At 38.3% G+C, this 18066-nt stretch overlaps 2 protein-coding genes across 3 annotated transcripts in view; one reads left to right on the top strand and one right to left on the bottom strand.

Moving 5' to 3' along the window:
- Window positions 1-7973: 7973 nt before the first annotated feature.
- Window positions 7974-15019, top strand: LOC122650692. The gene is made up of 5 exons (XM_043844087.1): window positions 7974-8763; window positions 9487-9639; window positions 14253-14351; window positions 14489-14650; window positions 14756-15019. The coding sequence occupies exons 1-5, from the start codon at window positions 8179-8181 to the stop codon at window positions 14888-14890; spliced, it is 1134 nt and encodes a 377-aa protein (XP_043700022.1). The 5' UTR covers window positions 7974-8178; the 3' UTR covers window positions 14891-15019.
- A 538-nt stretch (window positions 15020-15557) lies between these two features.
- The window catches only part of LOC122650691, a 66680-nt gene continuing 64171 nt past the window's right edge, over window positions 15558-18066 (bottom strand). Inside the window, exons 8-10 of one of the 2 annotated variants that reach the window (XM_043844086.1) lie at window positions 16232-16402; window positions 16027-16127; window positions 15558-15820 (exon numbers count right to left, since the gene is read on the bottom strand). In XM_043844086.1, the coding sequence (XP_043700021.1) occupies window positions 15761-15820; window positions 16027-16127; window positions 16232-16402 (332 nt within the window). In that variant the 3' untranslated portion in view covers window positions 15558-15760. The remainder of the gene's footprint in view (window positions 15821-16026; window positions 16128-16231; window positions 16403-18066) is intronic. The other variant, XM_043844085.1, reaches the window with a different exon arrangement.

The raw sequence follows: 18066 nt of genomic DNA, 5'->3' as shown, positions 1-18066 counted from the left end.
GCCTCAGGAGGGGGGCAATTAGGAATCCAATAATCAGTCCAGGGATTTATGTTCCTACCATCACCCACTTGGTAAAAAATACCTTTGCGAAGAAGATCACGAGAGGCACAAATAGACTTCCAACCCCAAGACGAGGACGATGGGCAATCAGCTTACAAAAAGGAGGAGTTAGGAAAATATCGATCCTTCATCAGCCTGTACCAAAGAGAGTCGTTCTACGTTAGAAGTTCCCAATCTTTCTTTGCAAGGAGCGCCAGATTCATATGGCAAAAATGTGTTTAAAACGTTCTTGTTTTTTACCGTTTTAAACACGTTTTGCCATAGGAAAAAACTGCAAATGGCAAGCATTCTCATTTTTTCATTTTTTTAAATGTTTTTTAAGAACTTACTTTTTAAACAATGGCTTGTTCAACTAACCATCTCTCTCTCTCTCTCTCTCTCTCTCTCTCTCTCTCTCTCTCTCTCTCTCTCTCTCTCCCCCCCTGGACTCTAATCGACTTGGTTCTTTCACCCACGTAAAAATGACTCGAAAGGCTACATTTCTCATGATATCACCTTCAACTCAAGGTCAATGCATAGACCCCGAAATTGGGGTACAAATTGATACATCTACTGAAAAAGGTTTCTAAAGTGATTTCCCAACTCCAACTAAACGTGCATTACTCCATGAGTGTGTTGGCTGTGTTGATAACAATGAGCAATACCATATCCAAACCACATTGCTCAACTTTGGACATTATGGTGTATGAATTGAAAATTGATATTGGATGATATTAGATGACATGCCTTGGAGCTTACAATGGGTTGTGGAATATATATGGATTAATTTTGGACGTTACAGTTGTTTTGAACATTAGAAGCATGTATTTCAAATAAACTTCCTCAATTTATATGAGAATAGTGCCCTTTTTTTTTTTAAATATAAACATTGAAAACACATGCAGTCCATTTTTCCTTTTTTTTTTACCGTTCTCTATTTTTTGTTTACCGTTTAATTTGACCATCTATTTATAATTTTTTACTGTTTAAAACCCGTGCCGTTAGAATCTATTTTTTTGTCATTCCAGTATAGGCACCCTCATTGCCTATCTCTCTCCTCTTCACATGAAATGATCTCGCTATCTTCCTATGTATGAAACCATTCTGTCACACGTGATTAGTGTGCTCCTCTATGTCGCTTGCTCAGAGAGTCAAAAACGGAAAATCTCATATTGCTTGGGGATGTGCTATGAAATATGCATCCCTTATGAAAAGGAATCCCCTACTCTATTCTAACCTTGTGGACATCTTTTTCCCTTTATTTAAACTTTTTCATATTAAGGAGAAGTGTTTCTTGTGGGGGAAGTGTGGCACCTCTACCCGTGTGGGGTCAATGAAAGCGTGTGGGGAAGTATCAGTTGGAGCAATTATTTTGCATTTCATGTGGAGCAGGATAGACATTTTGTCCCCTCCTGTGTTTGGGGGCAAGTGTCACGCTCCCCCATAAAAGCCATTTTCCCCAATTTTTTAATTGATTGATATTTTTTTAGGGAGGGTTATCTGAGCAAGCAGCATAGAGGCACTCACCAATGAGGTGCAGTAAAATGGTATCGATATTGGAGGGCAGCAATGTCTTTTCATGTGGAGAGAAAAGAGATAGACACAAAAGTGCTAGTGTACCCTACCCCAACGGTTTAGAGAACCTTTTCCCTAATAATAATGATAGGGGAATAGTTTTCTGTTTGAGAGCATGGTTCCTACATCAGCACAGAGGCCAATGAGAGTGTACATGGAAACATCAACAGTGGTAGGATTTTCGCCTTTCATGAGGGTGGGCCGGTGGGGTGGTCACTTCACCCCATCATGTGTCTGGGCGTAGGAGCTCTATGCTCTTGGACAAAGTCCTTTTTCCTTAATAGTAATTTTCCTAGTATCTAAAGTTTGGGAGAAATAACATTATTTTGTCGCGTGTGGCACATGGTCCGTACATTCAGATACAAGGACATACAAAATGATCGCCGTGCCCGAATAAAAATGCTGAAATCCCTGAAGACACGATGGTCATTTTGCATGGCCACGTAACGTTCTCTTTCCCTTAAATTTTAAAACACTAAATGTACTGTAATATAGACGTACTGTATCTGATTTCTTATTTGAAAGGGACTTTCTAGTTTTTTGTCTATGATTTATTATTGATGTTTTGTAATAATTGAAGCGCATGACCTATATTGCAAGCAAGAATCAAATAGTTTTAAATCATTATTAAATATGAATGGTTAAGGTTTGCTTTAAAAATATCTGCTTTTAAGGATCTTTAAAGGACCACGGAAGTCCTTGCACATATAAGTAGTAGGGCTTGTAGTTGTAGGTACAGAATTCAATGTGTGTTTCTAAACCTAGTTTTAATCTCCATTTTTTTCCTTATTCCCTTCAGCCTTCATTAGGTTAGGTCGTTAGGATGTTGGGATCCAAAAACTAAACCCATTAATAAATGTGTCATGTTAGGGTTAGAACATATCATTGAAACTTAAAGCTCAACCAAACCTGAATCTAATGAATTGAACAACCCAGCTAACTCTCCTTCTCCTTCTCCAAGTTCTTCCACATCAGGGTTATTATTTTCTTATGCCATTAATAAATGGGTTGGTCCAATTTTGGGCATCAGGTTTGGCAACTCTTGACCTAACTAGGGATAAAAATCTTCTATTGTGCCACAGGATGTGCACCGTACGCTCGGCGATATTGCAGAGGATTCTGGTCCCCTAACTAGGGTTAGATCGGCCGAATTGATCAATTAAGATTGAAATCAGCCAAGGTCGATTTTTGACAGATCGGATCGATTGAATTGATCGATTCAGATTGAAATTGGCCAAGGTCGATCTCTGACAGATTGGATTGGTCAAATTGATCGATTCAGATTGAAATCGGCCAAGGCCAATCTCTGATCGATTGGATCGGCTGATCCTTGTGTAGAAACTAGGGTTAGGGCTTATAAGGACTGATTCTTGACTGATCCTGATCTATTCTAATCCGATCTAGATCAAAAATCAATCAAGACCAATGCGGATCCAGCTCTTCTACAGACTCAAAAACGGGCCAGCTTGGACCATCCTCAAATCAGTTTTAAACAATGGTTCATATCATATGGGTTAGGTTGGGAACTTGGGATCAGATTTGCCAGCTTAAGAATTACGTTATAATAATAGTTCAAGGGAACCTGTCCCTAAATTCTGAAGTCATTAGGACAGAAGCACTTTAAATCTGAAATGAACTGCATATCAACCTCCATTGCTTGTGAGATGCCCTTTGAAACAAACCTTTCTCTTTTAGTTTTTGATTTTGGCAATTGTTCAGACAATAGATTCTTTCCACCTTGTGTCTTTTTTTTTTAGAAGTTATCTTTCCAAAGGGTTTTTTTTTTTTTTGATAGAAAAGAAAACTCATATATATTAAATACCACTAAAGAAACTACAGTCCTATCACAGTCCTCTGCCTAGAGTAGCATTGTTTGAGGGAGTTAGTATCATGTAGTGTAATCCTACGCTAGCAGAGTTCAATAAAAGGTCTACGAGTTCACAATAGACATCTATTGAAGTCCACGGAATGGGGATTGAAAAAGGAAACCTAAGCAGGTCATATAGATTCTTGTCTGTCGTCCAAATGCTCCTTAACTTAATGTTTTCTTTTCTTGCCGTTTGCCATCCATGGAAGAGTCCTACTAGAGCAGCTTCAGTACTATCAAAAGTTTGTACGCAACCTACATCTATTAGCATATGATGTCCATCTATCAAAAGGTAAAAAGCCCACTGAGCTAGTTTAAGTGTGGGTTCAAAAATTTCTGCGATCAGTAAACCAGGCAATTGGAAGGGTTTTAGCCTTATAGGTAGGGATGTAAACGGATCGGATTCGGCTCGGATAGTGCTATATCCGCATCCGCATCTAATTAGCTTTTGGACAAATTCGGATAGTGCTAAACGGATACGGAACGGATATTTTATCCGTTATCATGTAAATATAGCTTTTCAGATAGCTATAGCTTATCCGTATCCGCATCCGTTTAGCTTTCGGACGGATTCGGATAGTGCTAAATTGATACGAATATGGATACGAAAACAGATTTCGGCTATTCATTTACACCCCTACGTAGGGGTTATAGGTATCGGTATTGGTATTGATGTATCGGAGGCTGATTTGGATCAGCCAAATTGAAATAACATTTTCTCATTGGAACCCTAGGTTTTCAGATCTGAGGGCCGATTTTTGGGTTTTCTGAGATTGATTCTGATTGCGGATCTAAATCGGTACTGATTGATTCAATTTCCTATTCTGCTTTTCATAACCCTGCCGTCAATACTGATATTGATATGATACAGAACATATCTGTGAGATTAAATTAAAAAATGTAATACTTATTGGCCAATACTTTTGATTCATAGCGATAGTATATTTGTATGAATCAATCGATACAGCGGATATGATACCCAATACCTTGATCCATTTCCAAATGGATGACAGTACAATATGGCAAACAATTACGTCAGAAAATGGAGGTATATCAAAGATGGGAGAATGAACGCTAACCGGTGCTGTGTGTGGGCGTATACCTGCGCCCAAACATAAGCTGACGCAAAAAGATCACCGCATCCCTAAATTTTTCCACCTTTTCAGGTGGGTGTGACGGTCCTTTCACGTCGGATTGTGTCTGTGCATAGGTACACGAAAAATTATCTCCTGCAAATCTTTATTCGGTTCAATTCCCTAGTGCCTTAAATAAAAGAGGGGTGGACCTCACCCGGATATGGATGGAATGATCATTGTGCCCCCCTTGTTAGAGGAATTTTTATCTGCTGCTTTAACTGTAGCGTTGCTGTGCGCATCATGCGGTGCAGCAGTGATCATGTATGCATAGTGGGGTTCATTGTGCACACATGACCACTGCTGCACCCCACGATGCACACAGCAGTGCTCCAATTACAACAACAAATAAATGTCCTTGTTAGAGACACTCGAAGAACAGGACCGGACAGAAAATTATAGGGAATACAGATCCATAGGTACACACGTCCACACACAGAAAACAAGGGAAGGTTAAAAGGTTCAGATGTAGGAGTGAGGGGCCCACTAATTTGATACTTTCCACCTACCTGAGAAATTACACAAGTCAGAACCAACAATTTTTAACATGCTCACATAATTATAATTAGTTGGCCTTTTCTGGAAACGCCATCGATATGACCTAAATCGATTACACACAAATGAGCAATTCTCCACCTCGGATTTCATGTGGGATCCACCATCATTTATTCACTGTTTCAATTTTTTTTAATGAAAGGGGTTTTCTTATTGACAATCTTCACACTGTCAAATAATTTATAATTTTATTTTTTAATTTTTTTAGTAAATATTATCATTTCATATGTTTATTTAAAATATATGATGACAACAACATCTTTTGACAATGACATAATGATTTATAGTTTTTAAATTATTTTTGAAAGTTTTTTTATACTCATAACTTTAAAAAGAATGTTTAGAGAAAAAAAACAATGGATAATTTAAAAGAATGTGTCAGGTTCTAAAGACACTTATAGACGCATCGTTCAAATACTCCTTTTAAGAAAATAACATAGTTTCAACATACTTAATTACTAAGACTGAGGGTTGTTTGTATAGCCTCGATTACTTCCCATCCAAGAGCAATAGTCATCTCTCTAATCTTTTTAACAAAATCTTCTCCATAAGTTTGGTTACATTGTACAATAAGTTAAACAGCAAGGCTACCCTTTCTCAATCCCTTGCTTTAGCTATTCTACTTCTTGGGAGTCCATCCAAATTACGGCATGTGCTCACCCTGATCTCTTGACCCGTGTAGTCCTTGGTAAATTCCTAGATTGTAGTTCTGATTCTTGAGAACTATTGACAAAACCATTAGTCATATATGTTGCAGTAAAGCAAGAATGAGATAATAACAAAGCAGCCCATCCCATTGCTCCTTTTGTGTATCATAACTTCCATCACAAATGATAATATATGGTCCCCCACATGATAACCCACAATAATCTCAATGCCCCAAACATCATCAGCTTGAATTTCAAAATTTTTCTTAGAATAAGCATAACTGGGTTGGGGAGTTTCTTTCCAAAACTAGCAGTTCAATCGTTTTTTGGTTTTTATTCCGATAGAGTGGAATACAATCATGGTTTGAGGAATTGGAATTAAATCATTGGATTCTAAACGAATCAGATTGGAGTCGGTCGGTTGGATCCGATTCCTAATTCCCACCTATTCTTGATTTGAAAGTGAAGTGGACCCTTATATCGGGTTGGATTTGTCTACTTCGACCGATTCGTCGTTTGCATGTTGGACATTTAGCAACGAACCAACAATTAAAAAAATGTTTGAAACTAATGGAAGGAACCATGTGTAGAGGGAGAGGTAAATGGAGGTAAGGATGTCAACAGATATTTGAAAATCTGTATTCATATCCGTTTAGGAGAATCCGAAATCCGTTTGAAAACTAATCAGATACGAATATGATAATCCTCCTATCCGACTGATTAATATCCGATTCATTTAGCATTCTGACGGTAATAAAATGTCTGAAATATATCTGTGTCTGTCTATCCGATTAAGCTTTTTTAGTTTTATAATTTTATAAGTTAAAATAATGTGATTCTTAATCTAGATTTTCTATTGGTTTATATATATTGTTTTATGCATTGTGATACATGGAATCACATATCTATTAAAATAAATACAAGATAAAATCAAAGGTAGAAAACGTAAGAAAATCAAAGACTAAGAAAAGTAGAAGAAAGGGTAGTTGCTGAACTCTCAAGTTTCAACCCTAACCCTCATCAACAAAATGGTAAAGATGTCAATAAATAGGATATTATCCGAATCCATTTGCATATAATCGGTTACAAATATGATAATGCCACTATTCGATCGAAATCAATCCGTTTACATCCTTAAATGGAGGGACAAGGGAACTGTAGATGATGTAGAGAGAGTCAAGGGAGACTTGGAGAGGGAGAGTTGCAGACCGGAGGGGGAGGGGGAGGGAAAGCTTGACAGAGAGGGGAGAATGGGATTGTTCTTGCTCTCAGAGATTGTGGGAGGAGGCAAAGTTAGCTCGTCTTCTAACCCCCTATATCTCCCTTTCTTTTCATTGTTTAATTTTCTCATCTCAATATCTATTAAGGACAATGTATGTACTTTTCTTTTTGTTTAGCTTATAATAGTTTCTTTTGCTTAAGAACAATTTCTCCACTCAAGTAATTTGATTTGATTCAAACCAAATATATAGATCCAATTCAATAGGAAGGGGAAAAACTGATTGGATTATTCAAATGAAGTGGTCTAAAAGTTATATTCTACCCCAGATGACGGAAAAATACACCCATCTAAGATCATTGTTACTCTATCTCCTCCCCCTATTAAACAAAGTCTAAACTCTCCCTCTCCTTGTACAATGATGAATATTCTACTTTTGGATCATTATCACCTAAAATTCTGACACCCTCCAATTCCCTACAATCCCTCACATGGGAGTGAAATGACCACTTACCCACTGCCTTGGGAAGTGTGTCCAAGCAATGGGTAAGTGGTCATTTCAACTCCCATTTGAGGGATTATAGGGGAATTGGAGGGTGTCAGAATTGTAGGAGATAAAAATTCGCAGGAACTCTCGGTCAAGGGATTTTCTTTCAAAGTGAATAAAAAGAAAGATAGATGAAAATTTAAGGAAGAAAATTTTGAGAAAAAAAGTTTGAGTAAATACATTATAAGAGTGAGAAATTTTCCTTATCTCTTTCGCATATTTTGTGAAGGTTGGTTCAAAACTTTAAAAGTATCAAACAAAAAGAATAATACTCATTTTCTGTGATGCTCCTAATAAACTCAATAATACCAAACTTGAATTATAAAACTCCTTAACTTTAATAAGAGAAGTAGAGAACCAGAAAGAGAACAAAACTTTTATTTTCTATAAATTTGTTTGCTACCCACAAATCCAAAGCTCAACAAAAGGAAATCAAACTATTCAAAGCGCAATGGATTCAACTCCAATTGAGAGCTGATAGCCTGATACATAACTGTTCACTCCCTGTATCTCATCTCCTCTGACTCCTACACAGTGATTATAGATTGCAATCTTCTATTCTTCCCCTGTTTCCCTCTGCATCTTTCTCTATAATCATGGCTGCTGTTGCAGAGAACACAACGGCAGCGGAAGAGATTAGATTTAGGAGACCCAGGAACCAGCCCATTACAACTTCAGATCCAGACCCACAAATCCCTTCTATCATTCAATCTACTCGTCGTAAATCCACCATTTCTTCTTTGCTCTTGTCTACTTTCACTAATAACACCAACAACTCGAATATGAACAACATCAGAAACAGCAACAATAACAATGTTTCCAATGTGTCGTCGACGTTGCAGCATAAAAAGAAGAACTTTACATCGGCGACATTCAGAGGGCTTGGGTGTGCTTCATCTTCACAGGTGTCGGCGCCAGAGGTTATTAGGTCTTCTGCAGATTGGCAAGCTAAGAAAGTGAGGAAGAAGAAGCAGAGGAACCCGCACAGGAAGAAGAACGAGCAGGGGTTGTCGACGCCAACTACTCCGGCGAACCCGACTTCTGTTGCTGTTGTTCCTGATGTTTGGTGCTCTCCGGGGATCGCTTTCGTCGCCGATGCCGCCCCTGTTGATTGCGTTGTCACGAGAAGGCCTGTGGCGGTAAGAGAGAGAGTCGATGGGGAGAGGATGAATCACAGAGAGGTTTGCTTCTTCGTTTTTTTTTTATAACTTCCTAGTTTCCCTTCTGTTATTTGTGTTTCGTTCATATTGAGTTTCTGTTTTCATCAATATTGTCATATTGGGTTTTTTGTTTGATCCATATTGACCCCTTTTCTGGAAGGATTCTTGGTCTTCTGAAAATTTCCATTTGTGAATTGTTGGTGGATGTGTATAGATTTCCTTCTTTTTCTCCTTCTGCATTTCTTTTTCTGGGTTTTTGGGTGATTGGTTCGATTTGACTCAAAATTGGTTTTCCCAATTTAGTTTTTTTGGCAAATTATTTTGAATTAGTTTCTTAATTCCTGGACTCTGGAGTTTCACTAGTCTGATTCCGGGTTTGAGTCTGAGCTTTCTGGGTTTGGTGCATTAGCACCCTGAAAGGGTAAAATATGGTTTTTATTTATCTATCTAATGCGTAGACTGTTGATTGATATCCAGTAAAAACTGCCTTTGTATGGATTTAAGATTGACACCATACAGGTGATTGCCGCTGCTCTTGTTCGGGAAGTGCTCCTGTGGATCCATTTCCATTCTTTTTCATGAAATCTAATTGTAACTGTGTGGAAGTTCTTAGCTTCTTTATTTGCCCCTTTGGTAACACTTCTTAGCTTTCCAATGTCTAAATATCAGTACTGCTGTACTGAGTTTGTGTGTTTATCATTTGAAGAGAAGGTTCTGAGACGTTTTTCTTGGTTGCTTTGATAGCGTTCTTATACCACGAGGAGAACTTCCAACCTTGAACACATCTCAGTTTTTGATTCTCCATCTGCCTTTGAGACATTACACTCAGGAGCTGATGTATTTGGAGATAGGCATTACCGTCATTTCCGCCATCGGTCTCCAGGAGGACTTGCAGAGGTAAGCCAATGCATGCTCTCTCTCTCCTGTGTGGAGTTTGTATTTCAGAATATTATGTTTTCTTTGCTTTGATATCATGGTTCAAAATGATCTCCATCATGCTAGTGGGTCTAGTAACTTCGCTTATCCTTAGGTTTTCAAGAATGTTTACCCAAAAAAAAAAGAAGTTTTCAAGAACTATATTTCATGGTCGATGACATCCCCTCTTATGGCTTGAGAAGGTGCTTTTTCCAAAGTGATGGCTATATCTGATAGATTCAGTTGGCATATCTTTTCTTCCCCCCCCCCCCCCCTTGTTTTAATGACCACATATTTTTCAATAACTAGAAAAGACAAGGCATATATAATCGACTCAACTCAACTAAGACTTATCCCAACTAAATGGGGTCAGCTACACATATACTTTCTCTCCGTTCAATTCTATTTCATGTTATGTTTGTTGTTAACCGAAGGCCATCCATGTCTTTTATCACCACTTCTCCCCAGTTCATTTTCGGCCAACCCCTTGTTCTTTTAACTCCCTCTAATCTGCATCATACGAAAGACAATGTATTGTATATGTATATAGAGGGCTAAAAAATTATCTGATCATGTCTTTTCCCTCCTGTATGCAATAGTGGACCAATCTGTTCATTGGCCCTGGATGTTTAACATAAGAAACATGGTGTGTTATTTGCTCCCAGTCTGAAGATGTTCCTATTCCAGAGCAGATACCATTCTTCCATGCAGTTAAATAGAGAAAGGCTTCCTAGACTACCCTAAAATAGCTGTCATATCTCATATGGCAGCTTAGTTGATAGATTTTGTGAACATGTCCAAATCACCATGTATTCATGTGGCTTTTTTAATTGATAGTTTAATGGCTGAAACTAGGGTGAATATTCAATGCTTCGTGGACCATAGGGTTGAGATGGGACCCAAACTTTAAAAGGTATAAATTATAGGGGTGTACGGCGGATGCTGTCCCGAGTGGTAGGCTTAAACTATTTTCTTTATAACATGTTGCATCCAAACACAGGGAGCCTTAGGCATAGCATGAGAAAGCAGGTGGATATCTTTGTGGTTGGGGGAAGCACCACATTGATAATATTAATCCTTGTGTTAATATTGAAGGTCTCAGAATGATGTCACACTGTTAAAACAACCACCACGAAACACGAACAAACAAAATAGAGCAAACAAAGATGACACCAAGATTTAACGTGGTTCACACACCAATATGATGTGCTGCGTCCACGGGCGAAGCTGAAGATGATTCACTATGTAAATGGAAAAAGATTACATTGGAGATCTTTCAAGAACACCCAAAATGGCGCAAGAGCTTTCACCCAGAAACCCTAGCTTGAAAATCCCCAAATCTCACTTGTTTCACTTGCTTACACAACAAGGCAGGTAAAACATATAATTACTCCTCCAAGCGGGTCGATCCATCGGGTTGTACCATACCCACCCACCCACCCTTAGGGGCTTCACCCCCACACCCCCAAACGAGATCAATGATGGGTCTCCGCTACTATCACAAACCTCAGAAGCAATCCCATTCAGGTCGCCACAAAAAATGTTGAAGCGGGCAGATCTTCGAAACGGGTACAAGAATTCGAGACACACATGACAAACACAAGTCATGGGATTCTTGAATACTAAAATCTGATTGGGACTTTCCATAAACATTGATTGGCTATTATATCTGAAGTTGCTGAAAAGCTATGGAATAATTGGAGGATTATACAAGGTTTAAGGTACAAAATGGAACAAAGGTTAAGGTATGAAAGGATTTGGTTGACTTTGACTAAATTTAACTCTTTCTTAGCAGGTGCAATTGATATTTGGGAGGAACAAGAAAAACAAGAACGTGAAATGGAGTATGGATGTTGGCCTGCACTAGGGTTTTTGTTTAGAGCTCAATGAAAATGGGAAGGATTAAGTTTGAGAAAGGGATTAGGATAACAAAGAGATAAGTTTCAGATCTGCAAATGTACGAAAATAGAAGGTACAAGTGATAAAAGATTGGAAGAAGGAAGAACAAGAATAATTAAGAGCTAAAGAGGAGGTAGCCTAGAGTTGCAGACATGAACCCTTTAACTCAAAAGGTTTTGTTCATTCATTAATTCCCACTTCAAAAAAGGAGAAAAAAAAATTGTTGTATTTCCACAAAGAAGCCTAGTCCTGCCCATCTCTAGGCCTAGGTCCAAGCCTAAAATAAAGCCCATGAATTCTGCTTCGGTGCCTCTCTGTTGTAAGTTTGATAGGTTAATCAACCATCATATCTTGGAAATAGCTCTTGTTTTACAAATTAAGTGTTGCTATTCTCTCTGTGTACCTTTCACCTTTTGGGATGATGTCTTGAGTTTCAAAATATGGAAGGTTATCTCCACAAATGTAGTGATAGGAAAAACAGGGAAAAGGAGGCTACGTGGGTTAATGGATGCTCCGCCCTTTTTCTCTTCTGCTGCTAAATAATGAATTACATGAACCAAATTACCCTAGTATCATTTAAACTAAGTTTAAACACATGGCCAGCATGCCAGAAAACTCTGGGTTTTAATTTTCCTCGGTGCATATGAAGGGCTATCTGGAAAAGGGTATCGATGTCAATGTGTCTATCTGGTTAGCTTTCTGGTTATGCAAGTACCATTCAAACTAAGGTTAAAAACAGGGTCAGCATGCCGGAAAACCCTGGGTTTTAACTTACCCGGTGCATATACAAGGATATATGGAAATTGGTATTGATGTCGATGTGTCTACCTAGTTGGCTTCAAATATTTCCACTTAAGAATGGATAGTAGAACAGTACATTGCCTTTCTATGTGTTATGTGTGTCTCGAATTTTTGTACCCGTTTCGAAGATCTGCCCGCTTCAACATTTTTGGTGGCGACTTGAGTGAGATTTCTTCTAAGGTCTGTGATGGTAGCGGAGGCCCATCACTGATCTCATTTGGGGGTGCAGGGGGCAAAGCCCGAGGAGGGGGTATGAAACGACCTAATCCAATGGATTGACCCGCTTGGAGGAGTATTTATATGTTTTACCCACCTTGTTGTGTAAGCAAGTGAACCAAGTGAGTTTTGGGGATTTCGAGCTAGGGTTTCTGGGTGAGAGTTCCTGCGCTGTTTTGGGTGTTCTAGAGAGATCTCCACTATAATCTTTTTCCATTTACATAGTGAATTATCTTCAGCTTCGTCCGTGGACATAGCACATCATATTGGTGTGTGAACCATGTTAAATCTCTATGTCATTTTTGTTTGAGATCTCCACTATAATCTTTTTCCATTTACATAGTGAATTATCTTCAGCTTCGTCCGTGGACATAGCACATCATATTGGTGTGTGAACCATGTTAAATCTCTATGTCATTTTTGTTTGAGATCTCCACTATAATCTTTTTCCATTTACATAGTGAATTATCTTCAGCTTCGTTCGTGGACATAGCACATCATATTGGTGTGTGAACCATGTTATATCTCTGTGTCATTTTTGTTTGCTTTGTTTTGTCTGCTCGTGTTTTGTGGTGTTTATTTTAACACTATGTGTTATGCTTTTGTTGAAAACTTGATTTGTTTGAGCTTACCATGTAATTTTTGAAACCTGGTGCCACTGGGAGGGAAATGGATATATCCCCATATTGGAAAGTTCCTCTCCTTTTTGGACAATGCATTTCCTCAAGCTGAATCTTATGATGAAAATCTGCTTCTAGTCTTACAAAATCCAACTTTCGTCCTTGAAATGTAACTTAAACTTGATTTGTGCAAGTAAACCAATTCTATGGCATATGAAATCCTTTGAATGGGGGGGGGGGGGGAGGTGGGGAGGGCTTAAAAGATTTTGAGATCTCAAAATCATACATACTGCTTTGAGAGATATCGTATGTGCAAAACTAGGGTGGCTTTAGTGTTTGGTCAAGACTCCACAGTAATGATATTGCTGATGCTCATGCCAAGAGGGCCTCTCCTTAGTGAGGAGGACAACTTGACCTTTATCTGATCCCTTTCTTGTTGATGGGAGAGTTTGTCGCTCTTTTGAATAGATTGGTTATTTACCAAAAAAAAAAAAAAAATGAAACAAAATGACAAGAACTTTTCAGAGAAGTAATAATGGGTGCAGGACTTTGCATGAAAGCGTCTGATTCCTTGTTTACCTGGTGTGACTAGAGACAAAGTGCTCAACAATTTTACCCAAATTTTCCAAGGATCAGTATCTTCACATTGAGCATAGAACTCGAGTATAAATCTTCCCATGTTTGCAAAATTAGTGAAGTGTGTGTGGTGCAAGACTTTCAGAAATGATTCTCTCAAACTGAGTATACAAAACATGTCTAATAGTGACCTGCAAACTATTGAGACTTTAGACTTTTTAAGTTCTTTCTGATAAAGCATTTCAATAGTGAGAACCACAAATTGAAGTGCAACCAAAGGCTTCCTTTTGATTTCTTAATTATAAAGTCAAGACAAAGGCATCACATAATGAATTTGTTACTCTCAGTATCCTAGTAGCCCTTGATCCATGTTTAGATTTGGTGCAAGACTGATATGTGATTAGAACATTTGATTGTTGTTCGACTTGTGTAATCATTATATGGTTGGATGCTGCATTTTCTGAACCCTGTAATTGGCTGCAGATTATGATGTTCCAAAATAGCCTGATGCTTGGAGGAAGATCATATCGATGTGATGAATATAGGGATTGGCGACTTGATGTTGATAATATGTCATATGAGGTTTGCATGTTGCAGTCCATTTTTACTGATGCCCGTCCAACCTTGGTTTTTTACAAGTTTAATACATATATTCGTTGCTGGTGATACTCTTGCATTTCCATTTACTAAAACTTGCTTGATTCTGGTGATGCAAACAGGAATTGCTTGAGCTGGGTGATAAAATTGGTTATGTAAGCACTGGGTTGAGAGAAGATGAGATATTCCACTGCCTCAGGAAAAGTAAACACTTGATCATGGATAATTTCCCATCATCATCATCTCTTCCAACTGAATCAGATTGGAAATGCAGCATTTGTCAAGTGGGTCTATCACTTGCCCTTTGTTTCCCATCTTCCTTCCCCCCCCCCCTGGATATACATTCCTTATTTTGAGACAGTTGTTTATATGTTGTGTGGATTTTGTAGGAGGAATACGAAGCAGATGATGACGTGGGAAAGCTGGATTGTGGCCACAGCTATCACATATGTTGCATTAAGCAGTGGCTTCTACGTAAGAATGCTTGTCCTGTCTGCAAGACCGTTGCGGCAGTTCAATATTGATACTGGAGAATTAACATCTCCTTTGGTTTCATTGCCCTCATGTTTTTGGATCTCTAGTGTCTTTGGTCTCATCTATTGCTTTGTGTATAGACTGATCTCAAAAAATAAGCAAGCATTTATTCTTTGGTGCTCGCTTCCCCTTTTGCCTAAAATTTACAATTTTGGGCGTTTTGGTCCGAGCTAAGCTCTTTGATCAGGTTTCAGCTATTTACTGCGGTTGTTGCCATGTGCTTCATTATAGAATAAGTAATAACGTTGCCAGGTTGTAGTGACCTAGGCCTCCACTCTCTTCACTGAAATAATTTAGGCACCTTTTTTCTTCTCATCCAGTTTTTGCTCATAACCTGAACATCAAAATATATCTTCCATTAGAGATCAAGTCCAGTCCTGTAAAAGAAGCTGATGGTTCCAACTGTGGATTATCCTTATTTATGTCAACCCAACAGTCCATTTAATAGCCAGATTATAGAAAGGAATTTTTAAAGCTCTGAATAACATCTTCCAAATGCCTGCAATGTTTATTATACCACTGGTTCCTGAAATTCTAACACCTTAACCTTTTGTGAACCATTCCCCTTTTGCTTTTTTTCATAATTCAAAAGGAATGAAAGGAATTTGAATAATAATCATTAGATTACAAGTGTTTTCTCTCTGGAAACATATAAAGGAATTATACAATTTATTGATACAACATCAATTTGAGACCAAATTTGAGTCAGTAAATCCTCCTTGTATCATGTTTACTTTTGCTTTTCTCATAATGTACATATCCCAACGCTCCTTTACATACCAAAAATATGAGAGCATTGCAAGGAGGTGGCGAGTTATACACGGTTAACTGGAAGAGTAATGACTTTTGCTCAGGAAAATTCATGTCACATCATGGCGATTGAGGAACTTAATTATACAAGGATAGATGTGATCCGAGGCCTGCATAGAGTAAGAAAAACTAGTAACATATAGGAACACTATTGAACAGAACCCCTCCACCCCCTCCCCCACCCTTCATGAAAACCTAGTGTGTTTTTTTAAGAACTATTTAATATAATCAATCATGTCTAATGTGCTATAACGGAGAAAAACTCTCCACTCAATTGAATAATGTTTCCTTGAAAAAATGGGGAGGATGTACATACCAGGCGCCCTCCAACCAAATCATAGTGCGCATAGTGAGCACCACCAGGTTCTCCAAAGATTTTATACGTAACCAAGTGCTGCGGAATTATTTTGACAGTTTCTGCTCCATTAATGCCCAGCAGGTTAGATGACAGTAAGATTATTTAGTTTTACCATATTGAAGAGTTTTTTTTTTTTTTTTATCCGATTGAATTTGTAACCTACCATACACAGCTTCTGGTGGGCATATTAAGTCCTGATCTCCAGCAAGTGCCAATACAGGGACATTGCTTTTGTGTAGATGATCCTTGTAGAGAAAAGTACCACTCCTGTCACGTAATCCACCTTCTCGGAAGGCTGTCGTTAGCTGCAATAAAAGCTTAGCAGGTATTGTACCTGAGAATTTTGATCAACTGTCAATTAATAACTTACCACGATAAAGGGCTTCTGCCAAAAATAGGACAACTGATCTATTCGTAATAAAAAAGATGGTTCCTCCAAGGAGAATAAACACAAATGAAGTTCCAATCAGGGTTATGAAAATCGGAATCGGGGATCAAATCGGGCAGTGCAAATTCCAATTTGAATCGGTCTGAATTGATTGGAATTGTCCGATTCAACTGATCTGATTCTGAACAGTGGTTCCATTCCTCAAGTAATGCAGTAGGAACAACAGCTCTTTGATAGAGATGGCCACTTGACTTTTTGGCTCCAATGATCAAATTCATATTTCATGTATGAACTCCAACAGGAACTTTCCACTAGGAAGAAATTTAAGCTCCACTCACTGTTTCTAACATAGTAATGTGCTTAGCAAAGCAAAAATATTGATCAACCAAAACAAGCCAATAAGTTTGATGTCGAACCCCTTCGATGCAGAATTGAAGAGCTACCAGCATATGAAGTCCAAGAACTTTCAATCCTAGCGTGGCCCAGTCTATTTCAAGGCTTGGGTCCACTTTGTTTTGTGATTAAGTTGTTTTAAGTCAGTCCTAGTTGAACCGGTGGTTCAGTTGGTTCAGTTTAAGTTACATATTTTGTTTATTGTCTTTTAGTGTTTAAATTTGGGTCCAAATCCGTTTTCGAAGCCACTTAGGCCTGATCTAGCATGATTTCTATTCCATTTTCGGATTGAGTTTTCATGAAATAGTCAACAAATAGGTTTTTTTGTCAAGAAATTGAAATTCTCTGGTTGCATCAATCTAAAATATTTCAAGAATAAGAAATTCATTTCATGGTTCAATTTCTGAGAATAGATTCTGTATATTTCAGTGGCAGTGGCAGTGGTGGTGGGGGTGGGGGCGGGGGCGGCGGGGCTGGGAAGGGGGGGTGGTAGATGGTGGTGAGACCATCAGGAGAAGAAGGGCGGTGTTTTATTTTTAACATGAAATTACTACTTTACCCACCAAATTAAACAAGTGCTCATTAGAGAGCAAGAGTGAAATGTAATTTCAATTTCAAAATTGAGAGGGTTGTTTGCTACCGCTTCACCTAAAAGCTTGAACCTGTAGGAAAAGGAAGCATAGATGTATGCATCAACACTCCCCCACACGTGCAGGCTTTCTTGGTACCGTGCATGTGACTCATACGCACGTCCATACATGACACCGAGGGAAAAGAAGTGTTGTGCACTTTTCAGGAGTCAAACACTTGACCTCCCTACTCTAATATCATGTTCGCTATTGCTTCACATAAAAGCTCGAACTTGCAGGGAAGGGCAGCATAAATGTATACATCAACAAGAGCTTCTCACCTATTTTAGAATTTCAGTGAAATTTGATTTCTATTTCACTGAAATAAGGTGCAAAAATCAAACCAAGAAACTTCTGAAAGAAAAATCACTCCATGAAATTGAAATAGAAATCATACCAAATCAGGCCTTAAACTTTAAAAAGGAACGGTTACTTGTAATAGGAATTGCTAGGGGGTTTCTAGACAGATCAAACTCTACTTTTGATAGTTTTTATAACTAAAGACCAGGGCTCTCATAGCCCAAAATTTTGATTATAGAAAAAAAAAAAAAAAAAAAAAAACTTGTTGTGTTGCCCTGCGTGGAGTGC

Source organism: Telopea speciosissima, chromosome 2 (assembly GCF_018873765.1).
Source record: "Telopea speciosissima isolate NSW1024214 ecotype Mountain lineage chromosome 2, Tspe_v1, whole genome shotgun sequence".
NCBI lineage: Eukaryota > Viridiplantae > Streptophyta > Magnoliopsida > Proteales > Proteaceae > Telopea > Telopea speciosissima.
This window is presented reverse-complemented; position numbering and strand designations above follow the sequence as displayed.

Coding starts and splice junctions, on each gene's coding strand:
- LOC122650692 (XM_043844087.1), top strand. CDS start 8,179: ATGGCTGCTGTTGCAGAGAACACAACGGCAGCGGAAGAGATTAGATTT. Junction 8,764..9,486: donor AGAGGATGAATCACAGAGAG/GTTTGCTTCTTC, acceptor TTGCTTTGATAG/CGTTCTTATACCACGAGGAG. Junction 14,352..14,488: donor TTGATAATATGTCATATGAG/GTTTGCATGTTG, acceptor TGATGCAAACAG/GAATTGCTTGAGCTGGGTGA.